The sequence below is a fragment of the Botrytis deweyae genome (genome assembly GCF_014898535.1).
Source record: "Botrytis deweyae strain B1 chromosome Unknown BDEW_020, whole genome shotgun sequence".
Classification (NCBI taxonomy): domain Eukaryota; kingdom Fungi; phylum Ascomycota; class Leotiomycetes; order Helotiales; family Sclerotiniaceae; genus Botrytis; species Botrytis deweyae.
This window is the reverse complement of record NW_024066227.1, coordinates 366,207-382,681: the sequence shown is the minus strand read 5'-3', so window position 1 is coordinate 382,681 and position 16,475 is coordinate 366,207. Positions and strand designations below refer to the sequence as shown.

General features: G+C 44.5%; 5 protein-coding genes across 5 annotated transcripts; 2 read left to right on the top strand and 3 right to left on the bottom strand.

Annotated features, from left to right (window-relative positions):
• Positions 1-96: 96 nt before the first annotated feature.
• Positions 97-2,113, bottom strand: EAE98_008041 (uncharacterized protein; the record flags this gene model as incomplete). The annotated part of the gene is made up of 5 exons (XM_038955664.1): positions 97-438; positions 496-735; positions 787-1,099; positions 1,153-1,414; positions 1,487-2,113. The coding sequence occupies 5 exons, from the start codon at positions 2,111-2,113 to the stop codon at positions 342-344; spliced, it is 1,539 nt and encodes a 512-aa protein (XP_038807958.1). The 3' UTR covers positions 97-341.
• A 1,372-nt stretch (positions 2,114-3,485) lies between these two features.
• Positions 3,486-5,195, top strand: EAE98_008040 (uncharacterized protein; the record flags this gene model as incomplete). Its single annotated transcript, XM_038955663.1, has 1 exon — positions 3,486-5,195. The coding sequence occupies one exon, from the start codon at positions 3,486-3,488 to the stop codon at positions 5,193-5,195; it is 1,710 nt and encodes a 569-aa protein (XP_038807957.1).
• A 310-nt stretch (positions 5,196-5,505) lies between these two features.
• On the bottom strand, positions 5,506-7,644 carry EAE98_008039 (uncharacterized protein). The gene is made up of 2 exons (XM_038955662.1): positions 7,127-7,644; positions 5,506-7,067 (listed from the first exon to the last, which is right to left on the bottom strand). Exons 1-2 carry the CDS (start codon positions 7,360-7,362, stop codon positions 5,777-5,779), a joined length of 1,527 nt encoding a protein of 508 aa, XP_038807956.1. The 5' UTR covers positions 7,363-7,644; the 3' UTR covers positions 5,506-5,776.
• A 1,574-nt stretch (positions 7,645-9,218) lies between these two features.
• Positions 9,219-9,476, bottom strand: EAE98_008038 (uncharacterized protein; the record flags this gene model as incomplete). The annotated part of the gene is made up of 1 exon (XM_038955661.1): positions 9,219-9,476. The coding sequence occupies one exon, from the start codon at positions 9,474-9,476 to the stop codon at positions 9,219-9,221; it is 258 nt and encodes an 85-aa protein (XP_038807955.1).
• A 693-nt stretch (positions 9,477-10,169) lies between these two features.
• EAE98_008037 (uncharacterized protein) lies at positions 10,170-15,629 on the top strand. Its single transcript, XM_038955660.1, has 3 exons — positions 10,170-10,800; positions 10,867-13,993; positions 14,045-15,629. The coding sequence occupies exons 1-3, from the start codon at positions 10,742-10,744 to the stop codon at positions 15,131-15,133; spliced, it is 4,275 nt and encodes a 1,424-aa protein (XP_038807954.1). The 5' UTR covers positions 10,170-10,741; the 3' UTR covers positions 15,134-15,629.
• Positions 15,630-16,475: the final 846 nt, after the last annotated feature.

Below are 16,475 nucleotides of genomic sequence, written 5' to 3'. Positions count from 1 at the left end.
ACTATTTTGCGTACTGGCCCGAGCCGAATGCTGTAAATTAGTGGTTTTTAGAGAGTCAACAAACTTACTATATCTACCTACTCGGCAAAATAATTGAAGATGCATAGAATATAACGCGTAGGGTAAATGTTTTATTAATAAGTATGATTCGGCCCTCGGGGTAGAGCATTTGACTTAGGCCTAGACTAAGATTTAGAAATCCGAATCTGATTGGGTCTGATAGAATAAATCTATGTAATTGAAATTAATATGGAGAGATAATGCTGAAGAACTTTTCGAGTCTTAAAATTGAGTATATCTTCGTTTTTCTGATGTTTCTGATCTTGTGTCCGAATGATCATCTACAACATACTCTTTGGCATATTTTTGAGGGCCTGCCTTACTCCCAAATCGCCCAATACCTCCTCGGCTCCACCCAAGATAGCATCGAATTTGTACCTATAAGATATTAGCAAGAGATTTCCGGTGAGAACTTCTCATAGCATGGATACTCACGTTCTATGGAACATCTCAATGGTTCTTCCCATCCCACTCTGCGTAAGCGCACGTCCACCAAAAATCTGCACAGCTTCATCTGCACATTCATGAGCTGAACGGGTAGCGAACATTTTAAGGAGACCTATTGGGCCCGCGAGATGAGTCGCTTGTTGTTTGTATGGCATCAAAGTCATCTGATATGTGATATTCTCCAACCATGCTTGGTTTGCCTCACAGTGAGATATCATCTTAGCAAGCCTGGGAAGGTCAGTTGGGAGTTTCATTTGCACTTGACGAAGCAAAACTTACTTTTGTCGAATGACTGGCTGATCAGTCAATTTCTTGCCAAACACCAATCGTTGATTACTCCATTTGATACATTCCTCTGTTGCTAGTCGCATCATGCGAGTGACACCACTAGCCATCATCCATCTTTCATGGTTGAAGTTACTAAGGATGACGTGGATACCCTTGTTCTCTACTCCCAAGAGATTCTCAACTGGTACCTTTACGTTATCGAAAGTGACATAGGCAGTTCCAGCTGTAGGTGAGTAGGAGGTTTTTATTGGTGTTGTCTCTACACCCTCGCCTCTTTCAATCAATACAACAGACAGTCCCTTATCTAGACAGTTTGTTAGTAGGCGATTAGACATGAGAAGTAATATTTAATAGTACCTGTTTTAACACCAGTGACGAAGTAATCGCAAAAGACTCCGTTGGTGATCCATTTCTTAGTACCATTTACGATATAGTGTTTGCCATCTTTAGTTTTCTCTGCGGTTGTTCGAATACCTGCGACATCAGACCCGGCAAATGCTTCGGTGATGGCCAAGCAAATCTTCTTCTTCCCACTAAACACCTCTGCGGCAATTTTGTTCTTCCATGCCTCATCGTTGGCAAATTGAAGAACTGCCGTTAGAGAAATAGTCATACCAGCCTGGGATTAAGTGTTAGACATGCATTGAAATATAGAGTAGGCTCTATATAAAAACATGGATTTATAACTAACCATATTCCCATCTTGAAATCCTCTTGCATTAGCGCGAACCATCTCCTGTCCAACGATCATGTCATGAAAATAATCGAACTCCTCCCCCTTCACGGCGCCATCCATAAGGTTAACACCATGTAAGTGTTTCCCTGGGCCCAATCTCATATGTAAGATCCCCATCTTCGACATTCGATCAATCAAGTGTTGTGGAATGTGTGCCCCGGTTTTTTCGCACTCCTGCGCAACGGGGGTGACATATTGATCCGTGAAAACTCTCATTGCCTTTTGCAACCGCCTGTGACTTTCATTATAATAAGGACTCTTAAACTGTGGAGTTAGCCAAGTAGGTTCTCCATATGGCACGACACTCAAATCCCCGACATTCTGTTCAATAACTTGCGATTTTTCGCCTTCAATTGTGCCAATACATAAATTCGAGTATTTTTGTAGGACTTCTTGTCGATGTAGGTTATAGAATGCTTCGGTTGCGTCTGTGCCGCCAACTTGTTTTAAGACGGATTCTCCTCCTGGATGAGCATCGACGAATTCAGTGACATCGTAGACCTTGCTGTCGATTATAAACCAGAGAGATTCCTCGGTGTTATTTTTGGAGACTTCGTCTCGCGTGAGGGTGTGGTGAGGCATTGTAATGTGTTGGAGGTAAGTGAATGGATGATAGTAAATAACTTCGGCGTGAGATAAGATAATAAATGAGAGAATCAGAGCATGAAAGGAGAAGAAAAGAAAGATACAGACAGAGTCAGCGTAACCTGGGGATTCGGAATCATTGGAACGCGCCGTGATTACTATTGGCAGTGGGGAATGTACCGAAACCTGGGGAACGGGGGCAAAATACCGAGGTTCAATCAACCAATTAGCGTTCTTGAATTACTAGCATGTCCGGACTGCAATCCAAAGCTTTCGGATGCTTGGATTGTACACTTCACTTGTGTGGATTCGATGATTCTTTTCATCAATTCGTACTCTCGTCACTGGCATCAGATAAGTATATTGCAACGAGGGGGATAGTAATAGCTAAAGCCACACCAAATTCAACTGTACTCAGGCATCGACGTATATCACAGAGCATTGCGTAAGTTTTACTCATACTCACCAGGACGAATTGTACAAATGTGCATGTTTTCAAACCGCATAGAGGCTCACTGGAGAAACAACGAATTAGATATCAAATTAATTCATTGCTGTTGATAAAGACCATGATAAGTCTATGAGAATGCTTTGTCCATTTCTGGCTGATGTTAAGTTCTAACTTTCTTCCCTTCTATTCTAATCAACACTTGCAGAAGGAGGAGGGAGAGTACCTATGTGGAATGTGTATTTATCGCTTAGAAGATTGGTCCCCCATTTACAAACACTGTATAACCCCGATGAGAATTGGCGGGGGATATTTCCCTAAAGCTCAAAATCGAGAATTCTAATCTTGATCATGGAAATCGACATATTCCTCTTCGAGACAACAGCAGCAAGGAAGGTGACGAAGTGCGAACGCGGAGAAGAAAGAAAGTACCTCGGATGAGCCACTTGACCTACCAGGTTGTCTACCAGATCAACCAATCATATCCCAAGTATCGTATCCATCAAATCATTGCATCTGATGCGTATCTCTACTCTTGGAATTTGAAATCTAGTGATTTCTATTTACATGTATTATACGTCCAGTTTGCACCCTGCATTTCGCTCTTCTGTTTTATTCTCGTGGCAATAGATGCCGGATAAAATACATGGATATAACTGCGATCCCAATGAAGTTATTCACCATCTCAGATCTTTCTCAAATTGGAACAGTTTCCGATGCATACCAAGCCGGGGATTGGCCGAATTCAGAGCAATGGCTTTGGAGGAGCGCATCAATAGCTTCTTTACATGTTCCCCGCGTTTACTGAAAGAAGATGGGGTATATAGTTCTGATTCTGTCTAAGATCTTATCAAGATGATTCATTGATCGTTGCGGGAATCATATTTCAAGCTGAAGTGTCTGTCTTTGAAATTGAACAATATGCTTCTCCAGGGTATCACCACATGGCTCTTGATTTCTCTCACTGTGGCCCTGCCTGCTCCAGAGAGACGTCAATTGGCACCTACAGTTCAAATATCACATGCCAAAATCATCGGGTCTAGCACATCAGGGATTGACACATTCAAGGGAATTCCCTATGCCCAACCGCCCACCCGATCTCTTCGCTTGAAACCACCCAAAAGTATCACCAAACACCTGGGAACTATCCAAGCAACCAGTGTCCCCACAGCTTGTCCCCAAGGTTCGGTCTCCGGTCCCGTCGGCGAGGATTGTCTAACACTCAACATCCAACGCCCCTCAAACATCACTAGACACTCTAAACTCCCTGTGCTCTTTTGGATATATGGCGGCGCTTTTGCAGGCGGCTCCACTCAATCTTTTGACGCAACACAACTTCTTCAAACTTCCATTTCGAGTTCCCAGCCTTTCATCTACGTAGCTGTAAATTATCGCCTAGGAGGTTTTGGATTCCTAGCCGGTTCCGAAATCCTCAAAGATGGGTCTTCTAATCTCGGCTTATTGGATCAAAGATTAGGTCTCCAATGGGTTGCCGACAATATCGCTTCTTTTGGAGGCGATCCCAACAAAGTCACCATATGGGGTGAATCCGCAGGTTCAATTTCAGTATTTGATCAAATGGCTCTCTATGGCGGCCAATACCATTACAAAAACAAGCCCCTATTCCGCGGTGCAATCATGGATTCCGGCTCCATCACTCCCGCCCAAACAGTCGATAGTCCGCGCGCACAAGCAGTATACGACCAAGTCGTGCTTGCGGGTGGCTGTCAAAATTCCACCCACACACTCAAATGTCTCCGCGCCCTCCCTTACGAAACATTTCTCGCCGCAACTCTAACTCCCCCCTCCTACACATCCTACACATCCCTCGCACTCTCCTATCTCCCACGCCCCGACCACAAAAACGGCGTTCTCCCTGCCTCCCCCGAAATCCTCGCTTCCCACGGCCACTTCGCCCCCGTCCCCTTCATAATCGGCGACCAAGAAGACGAAGGAACATACTTCGCTCTCGCCCAAACAAACCTCACCACCACCACCCTCCTAACCAACTACCTCCAAACCATCTTCTTCCCCTCCGCCCCCCCTTCCAAAATCGCCTCCCTCGTCGCCGCCTACCCCGACGACCCCTCCGCCGGCTCCCCCTTCAACACCGGCCCAAGCTGGAACATCTACCCACAATACAAACGTCTCGCCGCCCTCCTCGGCGACATCGTCTTCACCCTTTCCCGCCGCCTCTTCCTCTCCTACGCATCCCACATCCACCCACACGTAAACATCTACTCCTACCTCTCCAGCTACGGCCACGGCACCCCCCTTCTGGGCACCTTCCACGGAAGCGACATCGCCATCGTCTACGGCCAATCCCTCGGGTTCCCCCAACAATCCATCCAGAAATACTACCTCAATTTCCTGCACACGCTCGATCCGAATCGCGGCCCACATCAGCATGGGTATGGCAGCGCGGGCGAAAATCATAATTCCTACCCTAGCACAAATACAAATACAACTGCAAGCGCAAATACAACGCAACTCCTCATCTGGCCCCCCTGGACCCCGCAAACCAAACAACTGCTCAATTTCCAAGCGACGCAGAATCTATTGATCACGGATGATTTTCGTCAGACACAGTATGAAGTGCTTAAGAATATAGTGGGGGTTTTGCACGTGTGAGTGAGGAAGGAGATAGATGTGCGAAGTGCGGGGTTGTTGATTTGGGGAGTTTCGTTATATCCTACACATGAAGAAACGAAGCGAGAATAGGGACGAGAAGGAGAATGAGGATGAGAAGGGGGGATGCTTGGATACTGTATACTATGTACAACACACTACTAGAGTGTTGGTATCACGGTGATGTTTTGCGCATAGTTATAATTAGATTACCGATAACCAGATAGGGAAAAAAAAAGTATGTCGTTCTTAAAGCTTTTTGTTCAATAGTGATATAATACTCAACCTGACTTGAGAATAGATATTGCCAGTTTTTCTTATAGTTTATGTTAATCTGTTCGCTAAAATCTGTCTACAGTTGTGTAGAGAGTAACAAGCATAAGTTGGTGAAACCTGCATCATGGTATATATATGCCTCATCCCCAATCCCATTGCCACATCCCCAGTCCCATTGCCTCTTTCCCAGACCCTTACCCAAACCCTCCATACCCCAATTTGTACGCTAAAAATCACAGACTACCAAAACACCATCCATTTATCCACGCCGGGATTTCATAAAATCATGGTATCCAAGCATACATCGACTATTTCTTCTCATCTTCGACCTCCGCTTCATGATTTTCCCATCTTCTCTTAACCATTCGAACCCATCTTCTCCTCCTCCATTCTCCCCTCCTACCAGCCCCGTCAACCTCACTCGATTCCTCCCAACTAATCGGAACGCCTTTCTTCCCTCTCATACTTCCTAGATTACTAGTACTCCCCGTATCCATGACGCCCACGGAATCCTCCTCTTGTCCCTCGTACCTAATATCATAAACCCATCTTTCACCCTCCGTTTCCACCTCTACACCTGTAATAATCCTTTCTTCAACCCATTCTCTACTCCACAAATCCAACGCCCATTTCTTTTCACTCCATTCCCAACCTCTCGGGCTTTTTACATCCTCGAAAAAGCGACATCCGATTGGCCGGCCAGTTTCAATTCGCATACTACTCATTGGATCATAAGGTGAGCTGCTGAATACAAAATGTTCCCACTCGCCTGCACGGGAAAGTTTTTGGAGCTCGAAGATCTCTACTTCGCGGGTTTCGGGAGAGGAATCGAGGATTATGTCATGAGAAATGAACGTTTCGAGACTAGTTTGGAGGGGTTTTGCGCGCGGTTGTACGACTGTCGTATGTGTTGTGATCATTTGGCGTTGAATGGTTGGATGACCGAGAGATGTAATGGTCCACCCTATTGTGAGGAAGATAAAGCGCCATGGCATGAGATGAGAAGCGATGAACATAAATGCTGCTGTTACTACAAGGAAAAGAAACAAAGTAGATGAAAGTGGTTCGTTAGAGAAATTTGTGGAGGGAGATATTAGAGCAATTATTGTATCGTGGAGGCGAGAGAAATCTTCCATGCAGTTTTGGAGGTCGCGCATGTTGCGGAAGAAATCTTTAGAAAGCTCTTTAACAGGTTTGACAACTGGCGCTGGAGCTATTGGCGGACCTGTTGTGGAATATGTGAACGAGTCCGTAGTTATAGTTGTAGGAGGCGCGGGGTGACGAGCAATGAATGAAGGTATGAGGATTGCGAGGAGAAGAACCGCCAACGGAAGGACGGTAAGAAGATATGGATCTAGGCAGACAAAAGTATAAACTGCAAGAAATGAGAGAGTATGCGACCATTGCTTCCAGCTTAGTAGACGTATCACTTTGGCTTGGAAGACGAAAACCACTCCTATTCTCGCATTGAATCTTCTGAAATTATTCGACATGGTCGTTATATTGAAAGCAGGTCTCTCAACAAAATTTGGAGGGGTAGTAGCCGTATCTTTTCCATTTTCGCCAAGGTCCTCCACTGGTATGACCTGTTGTAGTAATCTGTTGTAATCAGTAGAGTCCTAAGACGAACAACGTCGCAATGTAGAGTTTCGACGTACTTTTCAAGTAATCTATCTTGTACAGTTGCCGAAGTTTCCGAAGCTTTACTCTGTGCCTTTTTGAAGTTCTCCTTCAATTCCGATTTGTGTCTTCTTAGTCTTTCTCGCGTCCCTTCTTTCTTAGACACTCCGTTTGCATCCTCCACATCGTCATTAAGGTCGTCCGTGTGATCGAATCTTATCACCGGGATAGGATCATCACGATTCACAAACGCATTTGCCGTAAACTCATCCATCTTCCGAGACTTTTTGAAGGATTAGACTGCTTCGCGGAAATTGACGGGTTGTGTCTGAGTTGGAATTCCACCGATCCTTATAAAGATCTATGAGGGGGTAATCTATTCATAGAAGAAAGCGTTCAGTCGCAGTGTTTCGTTTCTTCACTGATAATAATGTTCCAGCCCATGTGGTAATTGAATAACATGCTTCAAATTAATTGAAAAGTGAATCCAGTTGTGAAGATTAAGTTGAGGTTTGACCAATTCTATAATGTTTGTCTACGAAGCTCAAACATCTTGGTGTTTGAAGTTGACGCGCTTAGCGATCGATGAACCTACCTGCGGGAAGAGAAGGCATGACGTTTTTGCCGCCGACCACCGACCACCGACCACCCGCAATTGGGCTGAAGGGGTTGGATTTCGGACTTGACTAAATTTCGACTAATTCGAAAAAAATAAATTCCCTTCGTTCCGTCTTACCGTCCCGTCGCGTCGTAATAGACTTCTTATCCACGCAAGGAGCTATGATTTAAGTTTATTGGGCATGTCTTGAATATGGGATCAGTTCAGTACTTTTGGGATTCGGGAATCAATTGAAGATTCCCCAGAAATCATAAGAAATGATCTCGGGATGGAGGAAAACGGCAATAAATAAGTATAAAACGCTGTTAATCCATGATCACAATAACGGCTAGACGATACCGCTTATGCTGTTGTGTAACCCCTTTTTCAAGCTCCAGCTGTAGATTATACATGAAGGAGTACAGTACCATGCTTTCTTTCGCCCAGAAACATTCTGCGAGAGTACAATCCATATCACGGCTTCAAACCCAAGTTCTTGTCGTTGAAACATGGTTTTAGCCTTTATCAATCTTTTAACTGGGTAATCTTCTTATCATTCGGAATATTTTTCCTACTCAAAACATTGCCTGCACGTGTCAGGGGCTCACAAACTAACAAGCAAGAAGAAAGGCCACTGGCTTGGTCTTACCTACCGACTTGTTAGTATTTGGTGACGGAAGCAGGTGATGCTTTGATGGATGAAAACAGCATCTTGGGAAAAAGGGGTGTGACATCCTGTTTGCATTGTTGTACATTCTCTATGCTTTAGGTGGATCTGTACCTCACAGAATTTGATGTCTAGAGACTCCCTACATGCGATATACATTAGTGGAGGAATTAGCTGGTGTTGCCATGGTGTACAAAAATCTGAAGCCGAGTAGGGCAGAAACCTCCATGGAGCATACCGTAGTCTCCATAAGATTGCATGTATTAGGAATAGGAATTTTAGAGAGGGGAGCACCAGAGGGGAGGAGAGGAAGAGGGCTCACTCGGCACAAATGCAGATCAGATTAAACTTTGTAAGATGGAAGGAGAAAGTCTGTTATTTACTTGCACTCCTGCGATATCGATTTGGATGCTACGATAGATATAGATAGAATTTATACCTAGGTAGGGAGATACTTTTGCCTGGGTATCAACTTGCATACTGGGTACTCGAGCACTAACTTCAGAAACCCTACACTCATAATCTTACCAGTCCAATTTGCCATGTATCAATTTGCATGCTACGGAGCAGATAGATTGAGAACTCCATACATCCCATCATTCACATAATATACCTTTACGCCCAAGAGTCATCGTGAATTATTAGACATACCATATATACCACGATATCGAGCATTCTTCAACCTGGAACTTCCTCCACCAGACCATCAATATTGGATACTCGGTATATACTAAATGCAGATTACTCGACCCCGTAAACAATCTATACAGCCATCCATACATGGGTGTCCTCATTAATCCACGATATCATTATCAAATAATCCTTCCCTATAGCGAGGAAGCATTGAAAGCATTGACAGTGGTAATCAAGTTGTGATTGCATTGCTTGGGTCTCCTGGAAAGAGTTCGTCGTCCTGTCGAATTTGTGAATTAACTTTATTGATGGTCTCAAGATAGCTACAAGGAGGAGAAGATGTGAGGGGTGAGGGAGGCGTTGGCGTTGTTCGAGGAGCAGGAGCAGGAGCAGGAGCAGGTGCAGACTCAAGACTCAAGACTCTAGAGTGAATAATAAGAAAGATAACAACTTCCAAGCCACCTTGACCGCCGAGATGATCAGAATTCATTGCAGTCCCTACTACGGTCTCTCCTAGGTAGCATTCTATTTATTACACTGTACTACATTGTATTAGTTTGGTTCATTGAATGGAGTTTGTAAATTTCTTCCAATTTTGATAGGCTCAACATATTTAAGTGTACTCCATCTTACTCGGGTGTCCTGTGGTTTCATTGGCTCATGGATGGGATTTTGATGATTTTGATGATTTTGCGATTTTATTGTTGCATCGATTCCAATTTTGATAGGTTCAAAAGTCATCTTGTTACATGTATCGTAGCAAAAAGAAAAGAGAGTGCCCTTCCTGCGTACATGGTACATGCTGAGATACTGTACATACTACTCGTACATACTGCTCACATACTACTCGTACATACTGCTCACATACTTACATACTGCTCACATACTCACATACTCACATACTCACATACTACTCGTACATAAACATAACGGTACCAAAAGAAAAGGACCTCAGTCTTCTAGTCTTCTAGTCTTCCTGTCGCCCAGTCAGTCATCCAGTCTTCCAGTCATTCAGTCGCCCAGTCCCCAGTCTCCAAGTACAGTCAATCACTCAGTCACCAACTCCCTCACTCACTCTCACTCAACTCCATCCAGAATCTAGATCCACTTTTTGTTTCTATAGGCAACGGCAAAGACCTTGATCATAAACCCCCCAACCCTTACCACCCTGACCTGACTTCCCTGAGCCACCTCGACTCTCGAAAAGGTACGGGAAACATCAAGCTTTTATCCCATTCGCAGTACCAGTAACCAGTAACGGGAACGTACAGGTACAGGCTTGCAATCCATCCCCAAAATATTGTTCAACTTCTCTTAGTCTATCTGCAGCCTCAGAGAGACTGACTCTCCATACAATAAAAAAAAATACAATACAATACAACATCCACCGCTACCTTCATTTCACCACTAAACACAATCCACGAGCCATTCCTCGAGATATCTTCCAATCTTCGAATCCAAAAAGAGGATACCATCACATCAATTGACGCGCTTTATTTCTGTGGAGAAGGAAAAAAAATTAGATCTTGACTCTCGAGAGACACTGTTACCGATAGCTTTCCTCTGCATTTTACTGGGTTCCCATTTACAACGACTTCCCTGTTTACTAGTTATACCCTACGACGGCCATTTGAAATGAGATAGTCCATCGACAAACTCGGCCCTTAAACGGACTGAGCTCAAGGAAAAGCAAAATCCTTTACTCGACATTAATTTCTGTCGCTGGCTTCCCCCAGTGACTTTAGTTCCTTATTCATGATTCGGGAACAGAGGGCTCCTTCAGGTCCACGACCCGACCTTTCACCCACAAGACAGTAAGATTCCCAACCTTCAAGAGGGGAGCCATTCGAGGCGCTCATATTTACTGATACTTTGAACAGAAGGATTTCTGAGAATTATCCTCCCAGTGTAGGCACAGGAGGTTCGCGTCTGATAGCTGGGACAGAGCCGACACTGCATGCTCCACAACGAAACAATCATACCCTATTTACATTTGGAGGTCACAACGACGATAATTCGGCTTCTTACGACTTTTTGCCTTCTCCCAGTTTTGACGACCTGCAGACTAGCATCTCCAATGAACTACAGCTCACAGCACAATATCCGGCAACAGGTGGGGGAGATTCAATGCCGAGAGAGAAGCCTTCAATGGGGGAAATTAAAGCATCCATGAACAATGGGCGAGGAATAGGTTCTGCGCGTGGAGTGTCTGGACCACGACCCGCGAGAACCTCCTCTTTTCAACGTAGGCAGAGTGTGAGCAATCGTCAAGGTAGCATATCTTCAACAGCTTCTTCAACTGCATCGGGGAATATGGACCCGCCATCTGCTCCTCTAGCCGTTCGAACTCGACGAAATCAATATCCTCCGATATCTGGAAGTGCTGCCTCCAATGCGCCTGCTGCTAGAATACCGCGCAGATCTGTAGGAGGTGCTGAGTCGGATAGCTCAAGCAAGGCAGGGGCCACACAAAGACGACGTCCGAGTCTTGCTCCAAGTACATCATTACAATCATTGTCGGATGCTGCCAATGCATCTGCAAGATTGAACAGTACAGGAGTTCCAAGTTATATGGATGGAGCAAGAGGTACCACTGCCTCGAGAGCAGCTAAAACTAAATCATTGCAACCTCCGAGTAAAGGGCAACCCCAGGTTTCTATTCAGCCTGGCACACCAGACCACAGTAGGTCATCATCCCTTGCTACAAAGTCACCAGGAAGGCCCAGCGGAACAGGGATACCTGCAACCACACCATCATCAACCTCGAAGCGGATGTCAGTCTTGCCAGGTACTTCCCATGCAAGTGGACTTGGGGCTAGAACCATCAGCCCTACAGATACTCGAAGAGCCAAACGATTATCGACTCATCAAGGAAATCCTACTGTTTCGCCAGGTACACCGCCAACTCCACAGCCTGACTCGTATCCGGCATTTACTCCTCGAGGGTCTTCAAGGTCCCCTTCAATGTTACCTCGAAAGGTGCCCACACCTTCATCATCTCGAACTACTCCGGATAGTAACCGTAAGTACAATTCTGCTATTTCAGCTGCGTCGAGTTCAAGCTGTAACACATCTCGAAATACTACAGGTTCCTTACAGCCTCGAGTGTCGTCACTTGCCCCCACGACATCAAGGTTACCAACACCCAAGTCACGAAATGTTCATAGCTCAGCTGGTAATAATGAGGAGGAAGATGTTCCGCCAGTTCCTGCGATACCCAAAGCGTATGAATCCCCCAAAGATTCTCCTATCGAAACTCCATTTTTCGCCAAGAGGAAATCAAGCATGCCGTTTGATGCTAGTAGTATTAACAGTACTTCAACAAATAGCATTTCTGGTAGGAACTCTGCACGTGAACCAACCAAGATTGAACGAGAGCCAAAGAGGTCGAGGCATGCGCCACCTAGCTCGAATTCAGATCTTGAACAGCAAAAGCAAAATACTGCGACTCCCAAGAAAAAGAACCTTCAACCACTTCGTCTGCCACCCTTGAATTTGTTACCATTAAGCGCTCCTACTGCTGCAAAGGCTGCGGCCATATCCAACCCTGAGCCTTTACCAAATGGTGCCATTACACCTCCGCCTAAGCGGACAAATACAAAGACCCCAAGTTCACCCATGACAGCTTCCAAGACCTCGTTCTTTTCCCGTCGTAACGAAGACAAACCGGAGCACCATACGCCTAAAATGCGGAGCAATAGTTCTATCCATCATAGACCTACGGAATCTTCGCAAGTATTTGGAAGTAACAGTGGGACGAAGCCCATACCTATAGCTAACCGTCCACCACCGCCTAGGGAAACCTCCCCATATCTATCCTCATCTCTTCCCAAGAACAACGCTGGCCAGCATCTCATGCCTCGGTCCAAAACTAGTGGTGATTTCACTACAATGGACACTTCGACGACTGAAAACAAGCCGGCAAGATTGACTGGGCCACGTGCCTTGAAGGTGAATAGATTAGCTAAAACAGATACTCCTGCGGAAGTCTCAAGTCCGGAAGAACCCCCAACACCATCTTCAACAACCTCGTTGCGAAGAAAGTTGAGTCTTGGTTGGAAGCGATCTGGATCGAAGAACGCCGCCAGCAATGCTCAAGCAACAGGCGGAAGAGAAGCCAACCAACCACCTCCTCCGCCAAAACATGATAATATGCCACCGCCTAGATTGCCTGCTTCTTCTACCATGAACAATATGAGTAGCAACAACAAAGAAATTCCCAGTCCTAGTCCTTCGGTCAAGTCAACCACTACTACTACTTATCTCAATTCCAGTCGAAGGAAGAGCTCAGTTTCGAGCCTTAATATGATTACGGGTCATGACAGAACAAAGAGTGATAGCTGGGGGTTGAATCGAAACAGTCCGAAGAAAGAGACATCAACTGACTCTATGGCTTCTGAGAGAAATATCCCAACCGCGACTTCTCGAACTACGTCTTCTGTTATGCATAGAATGCTCAATCCAAAGGCCTCTAGTACTAGTATTAGACATCAAGATCACTGGACATCGGAATTGGACAAGGATGATCTTCTGGCGGAAGAGGAGATGAAGAAACTCGGCAATAAACGAAAGGAAACAGAGACAGCAGCTCGTCAATTAGATGCTCTAAGAAAACGTGCTACTCCTAAGGATCGAGCGAACCCTCAACAGGCTCTCAAACTTGTCTCGCATCTCAACATTTACGAGAAAGGGGAAATTGTCGATTACAAGGACATTTACTTTTGTGGGACATCTAGTGCAGCCAAACATGTTGGTCAACTTCAATCCGATGCGGCCAATTTCGGGTACGATGATGAAAGAGGGGATTATCAAATTGCCACTGGAGATCATCTCTCATATCGTTATGAAATTATCGATGTTCTTGGTAAGGGAAGTTTTGGTCAAGTCGTAAGATGTATTGATCACAAGACTGGAGGATTAGTAGCTATCAAGATCATCCGGAACAAGAAGCGATTCCATCAGCAAGCTTTGGTAGAGGTTAACATCCTCCAAAAGTTGCGCGAATGGGTATGTCATTTCCATCGCTCCACCCTACTAGTAAGCTGCTAACATTTGTAGGATCCCAAAAACAAGCACAGCATGGTCAACTTTGTTCAAAGCTTCTACTTCCGTGGTCATCTTTGTATCTCTACTGAACTTTTAGATATGAATCTCTATGAGCTCATCAAAGCTCATTCTTTTAGGGGGTTCTCGCTCAAGATCGTTCGACGATTTACAAAGCAAATGCTTAGCAGTTTGTTGCTTTTGAAATCAAAGAAAGTCATTCATTGTGATTTGAAACCCGAAAATATTCTTCTCGCACACCCTCTTCATTCAGAGATTAAGGTTATTGACTTTGGGTCAAGTTGCTTCGAGAACGAGAAGGTATATACGTACATTCAATCCCGATTTTATCGATCGCCTGAAGTTATCCTTGGTATGACATATGGTATGCCGATAGATATGTGGAGTCTTGGATGTATCTTGGCGGAGCTTTTTACTGGAGTGCCCATCTTTCCTGGTGAAAACGAACAGGAACAACTCGCCTGCATCATGGAAGTGTTTGGTCCGCCGGAAAAGCATTTGATTGAAAAAAGTACTCGCAAAAAGCTTTTCTTTGACTCTCTCGGAAAACCACGCCTCACGGTATCTTCAAAGGGACGCAGACGTCGACCATCCTCGAGATCTCTTCAGCAAACCATCAAGTGCGATGACGAAGTTTTCCTTGACTTCTTGGCACGTTGTCTCAGGTGGGATCCTGAAAAGCGTCTGAAGCCTGATGAAGCTGTTAGGCATGAATTTATCACTGGTCAAAAGGCAGCTGCTCCACCTCGTATCAATACTCGAATCGACTCGCCAATAAAGCGACACAATACCACCGCTGCACCTGCTTCCAATAGACCCCTTCCAGAACCACCTGCTTACAAGAGTGGTTCATCTGTTCGGCCACCCGCAGCTGGGACAAGTCCAAGTAAAGCTCTTCCTCCTCGGAGACAATCCAATGCCACAACATTGACTGGACCTCCTGGGCCGAAACGTACAAGTACTGGAACCGTGGCAATTTCTGGTAGTAGCGGCTTGCCCCGAGTCACACGAAGTGTCAGCTCGAAACAGGATTTAGCATCAGCGGGGGCATCGGCAGCTATGAGTAGTCGGCGAGCATTATAGATCATGTAATGTATGAAACGAAAAGTGTTGAGAATGAAAAAATCATTCATACCACTCATTGGGTACATAAGGAGCGGATTATACGAATAGACGAGTTTTTATTACTTCACTGCAATTTTCTTTCCTTCGTTTGAAGTTGTCCTTTATTGCATAGCAGCGAGGTCGGCCGGAGCATTTTTCTTTTCTTATTTTTTTCTTGTCACATGTCTTTCCATGATGCATACCCACTGCGCAAACAACTATACATACCTCATTCGTTTAAAAGCATAATGCGAATCGTATAACTCTAGCCGAAGCCTTTCATTCGATATACTGAAAGTTGATTAGGCGTTCTTGTGGCAGCAGGGCTGTAAGCTAGAACAATCTGGAGTATCCTTTTTGTGGGCGGACCGCGCATTCATTGATACGCATATAAACACTACTATAATTTAATTTGACGTCTTTCATTCACGAAATTATTTACTGGGAGTTTGGGAGTTTTTTAATTAAGAAAAGATGGGTTGGAGGGGGGGGGGGGGATGATTTGTGGGGAGGAGGAAGCTTGTTTGAGGAAGCTCGTTTGCATGTAGGGGAGCTTGTTTGCACGAAGGAGCTTGTTTGTATGGAGATTCTGGTCGTGGTGAATACAATACATTGTAACAGGATGGAAGCGGGTACGGATTGGAATTGAATGATAGGGAATTGATGAATAGCATTGAGATGAATAAGATGAATAAATTATGTATATTAATGTTTTGTACCTTTTTTTTCCTCTGATGGTGATGATGATGATGATGATGATGATTTTGATCTTGATGTTTATGTTGATCCGGCTGTTGAGTGGGTATGGGTGCAGGTGTGGGCGTGGTTGGGGAGTTTCAAGTTTGATAGATGAGGTGAGGGGGTTGATATTGTGGGTGGGTAGATGGGTGGGTAGATGAATGGATTGGTGGTCTGCTAGCTATACTATACTATACTGTACTGTACTCTACTGTAAGTTATGCTCTTGACACTTGTGGAAGTTGAAATTGTTAATTTTAGGGTAGCTAGCTGGTTTGTTGATTGGATGGATGGATGGATGGATGAGTGGGTGAATAGATAAATAAATAGATAAATGAATAGATAAATGAATAGATAAATGAATAGATAAATGAATAGATAAATGAATAGATAAATGAATAGGCAGATTAACCTTAAAGGAACTCTTGATTTTTTTTGGATATTATTGTGTTTTGATATCATTGTGTTTTGTTATGTTTTATTCGTTCTGTTGTGTGTGTTATGTATTATTATTATATGTATATTATATGTATCATCATATATATCGTACCATGTAGCTTCCAAGTTTACCTACCTAGCTTTG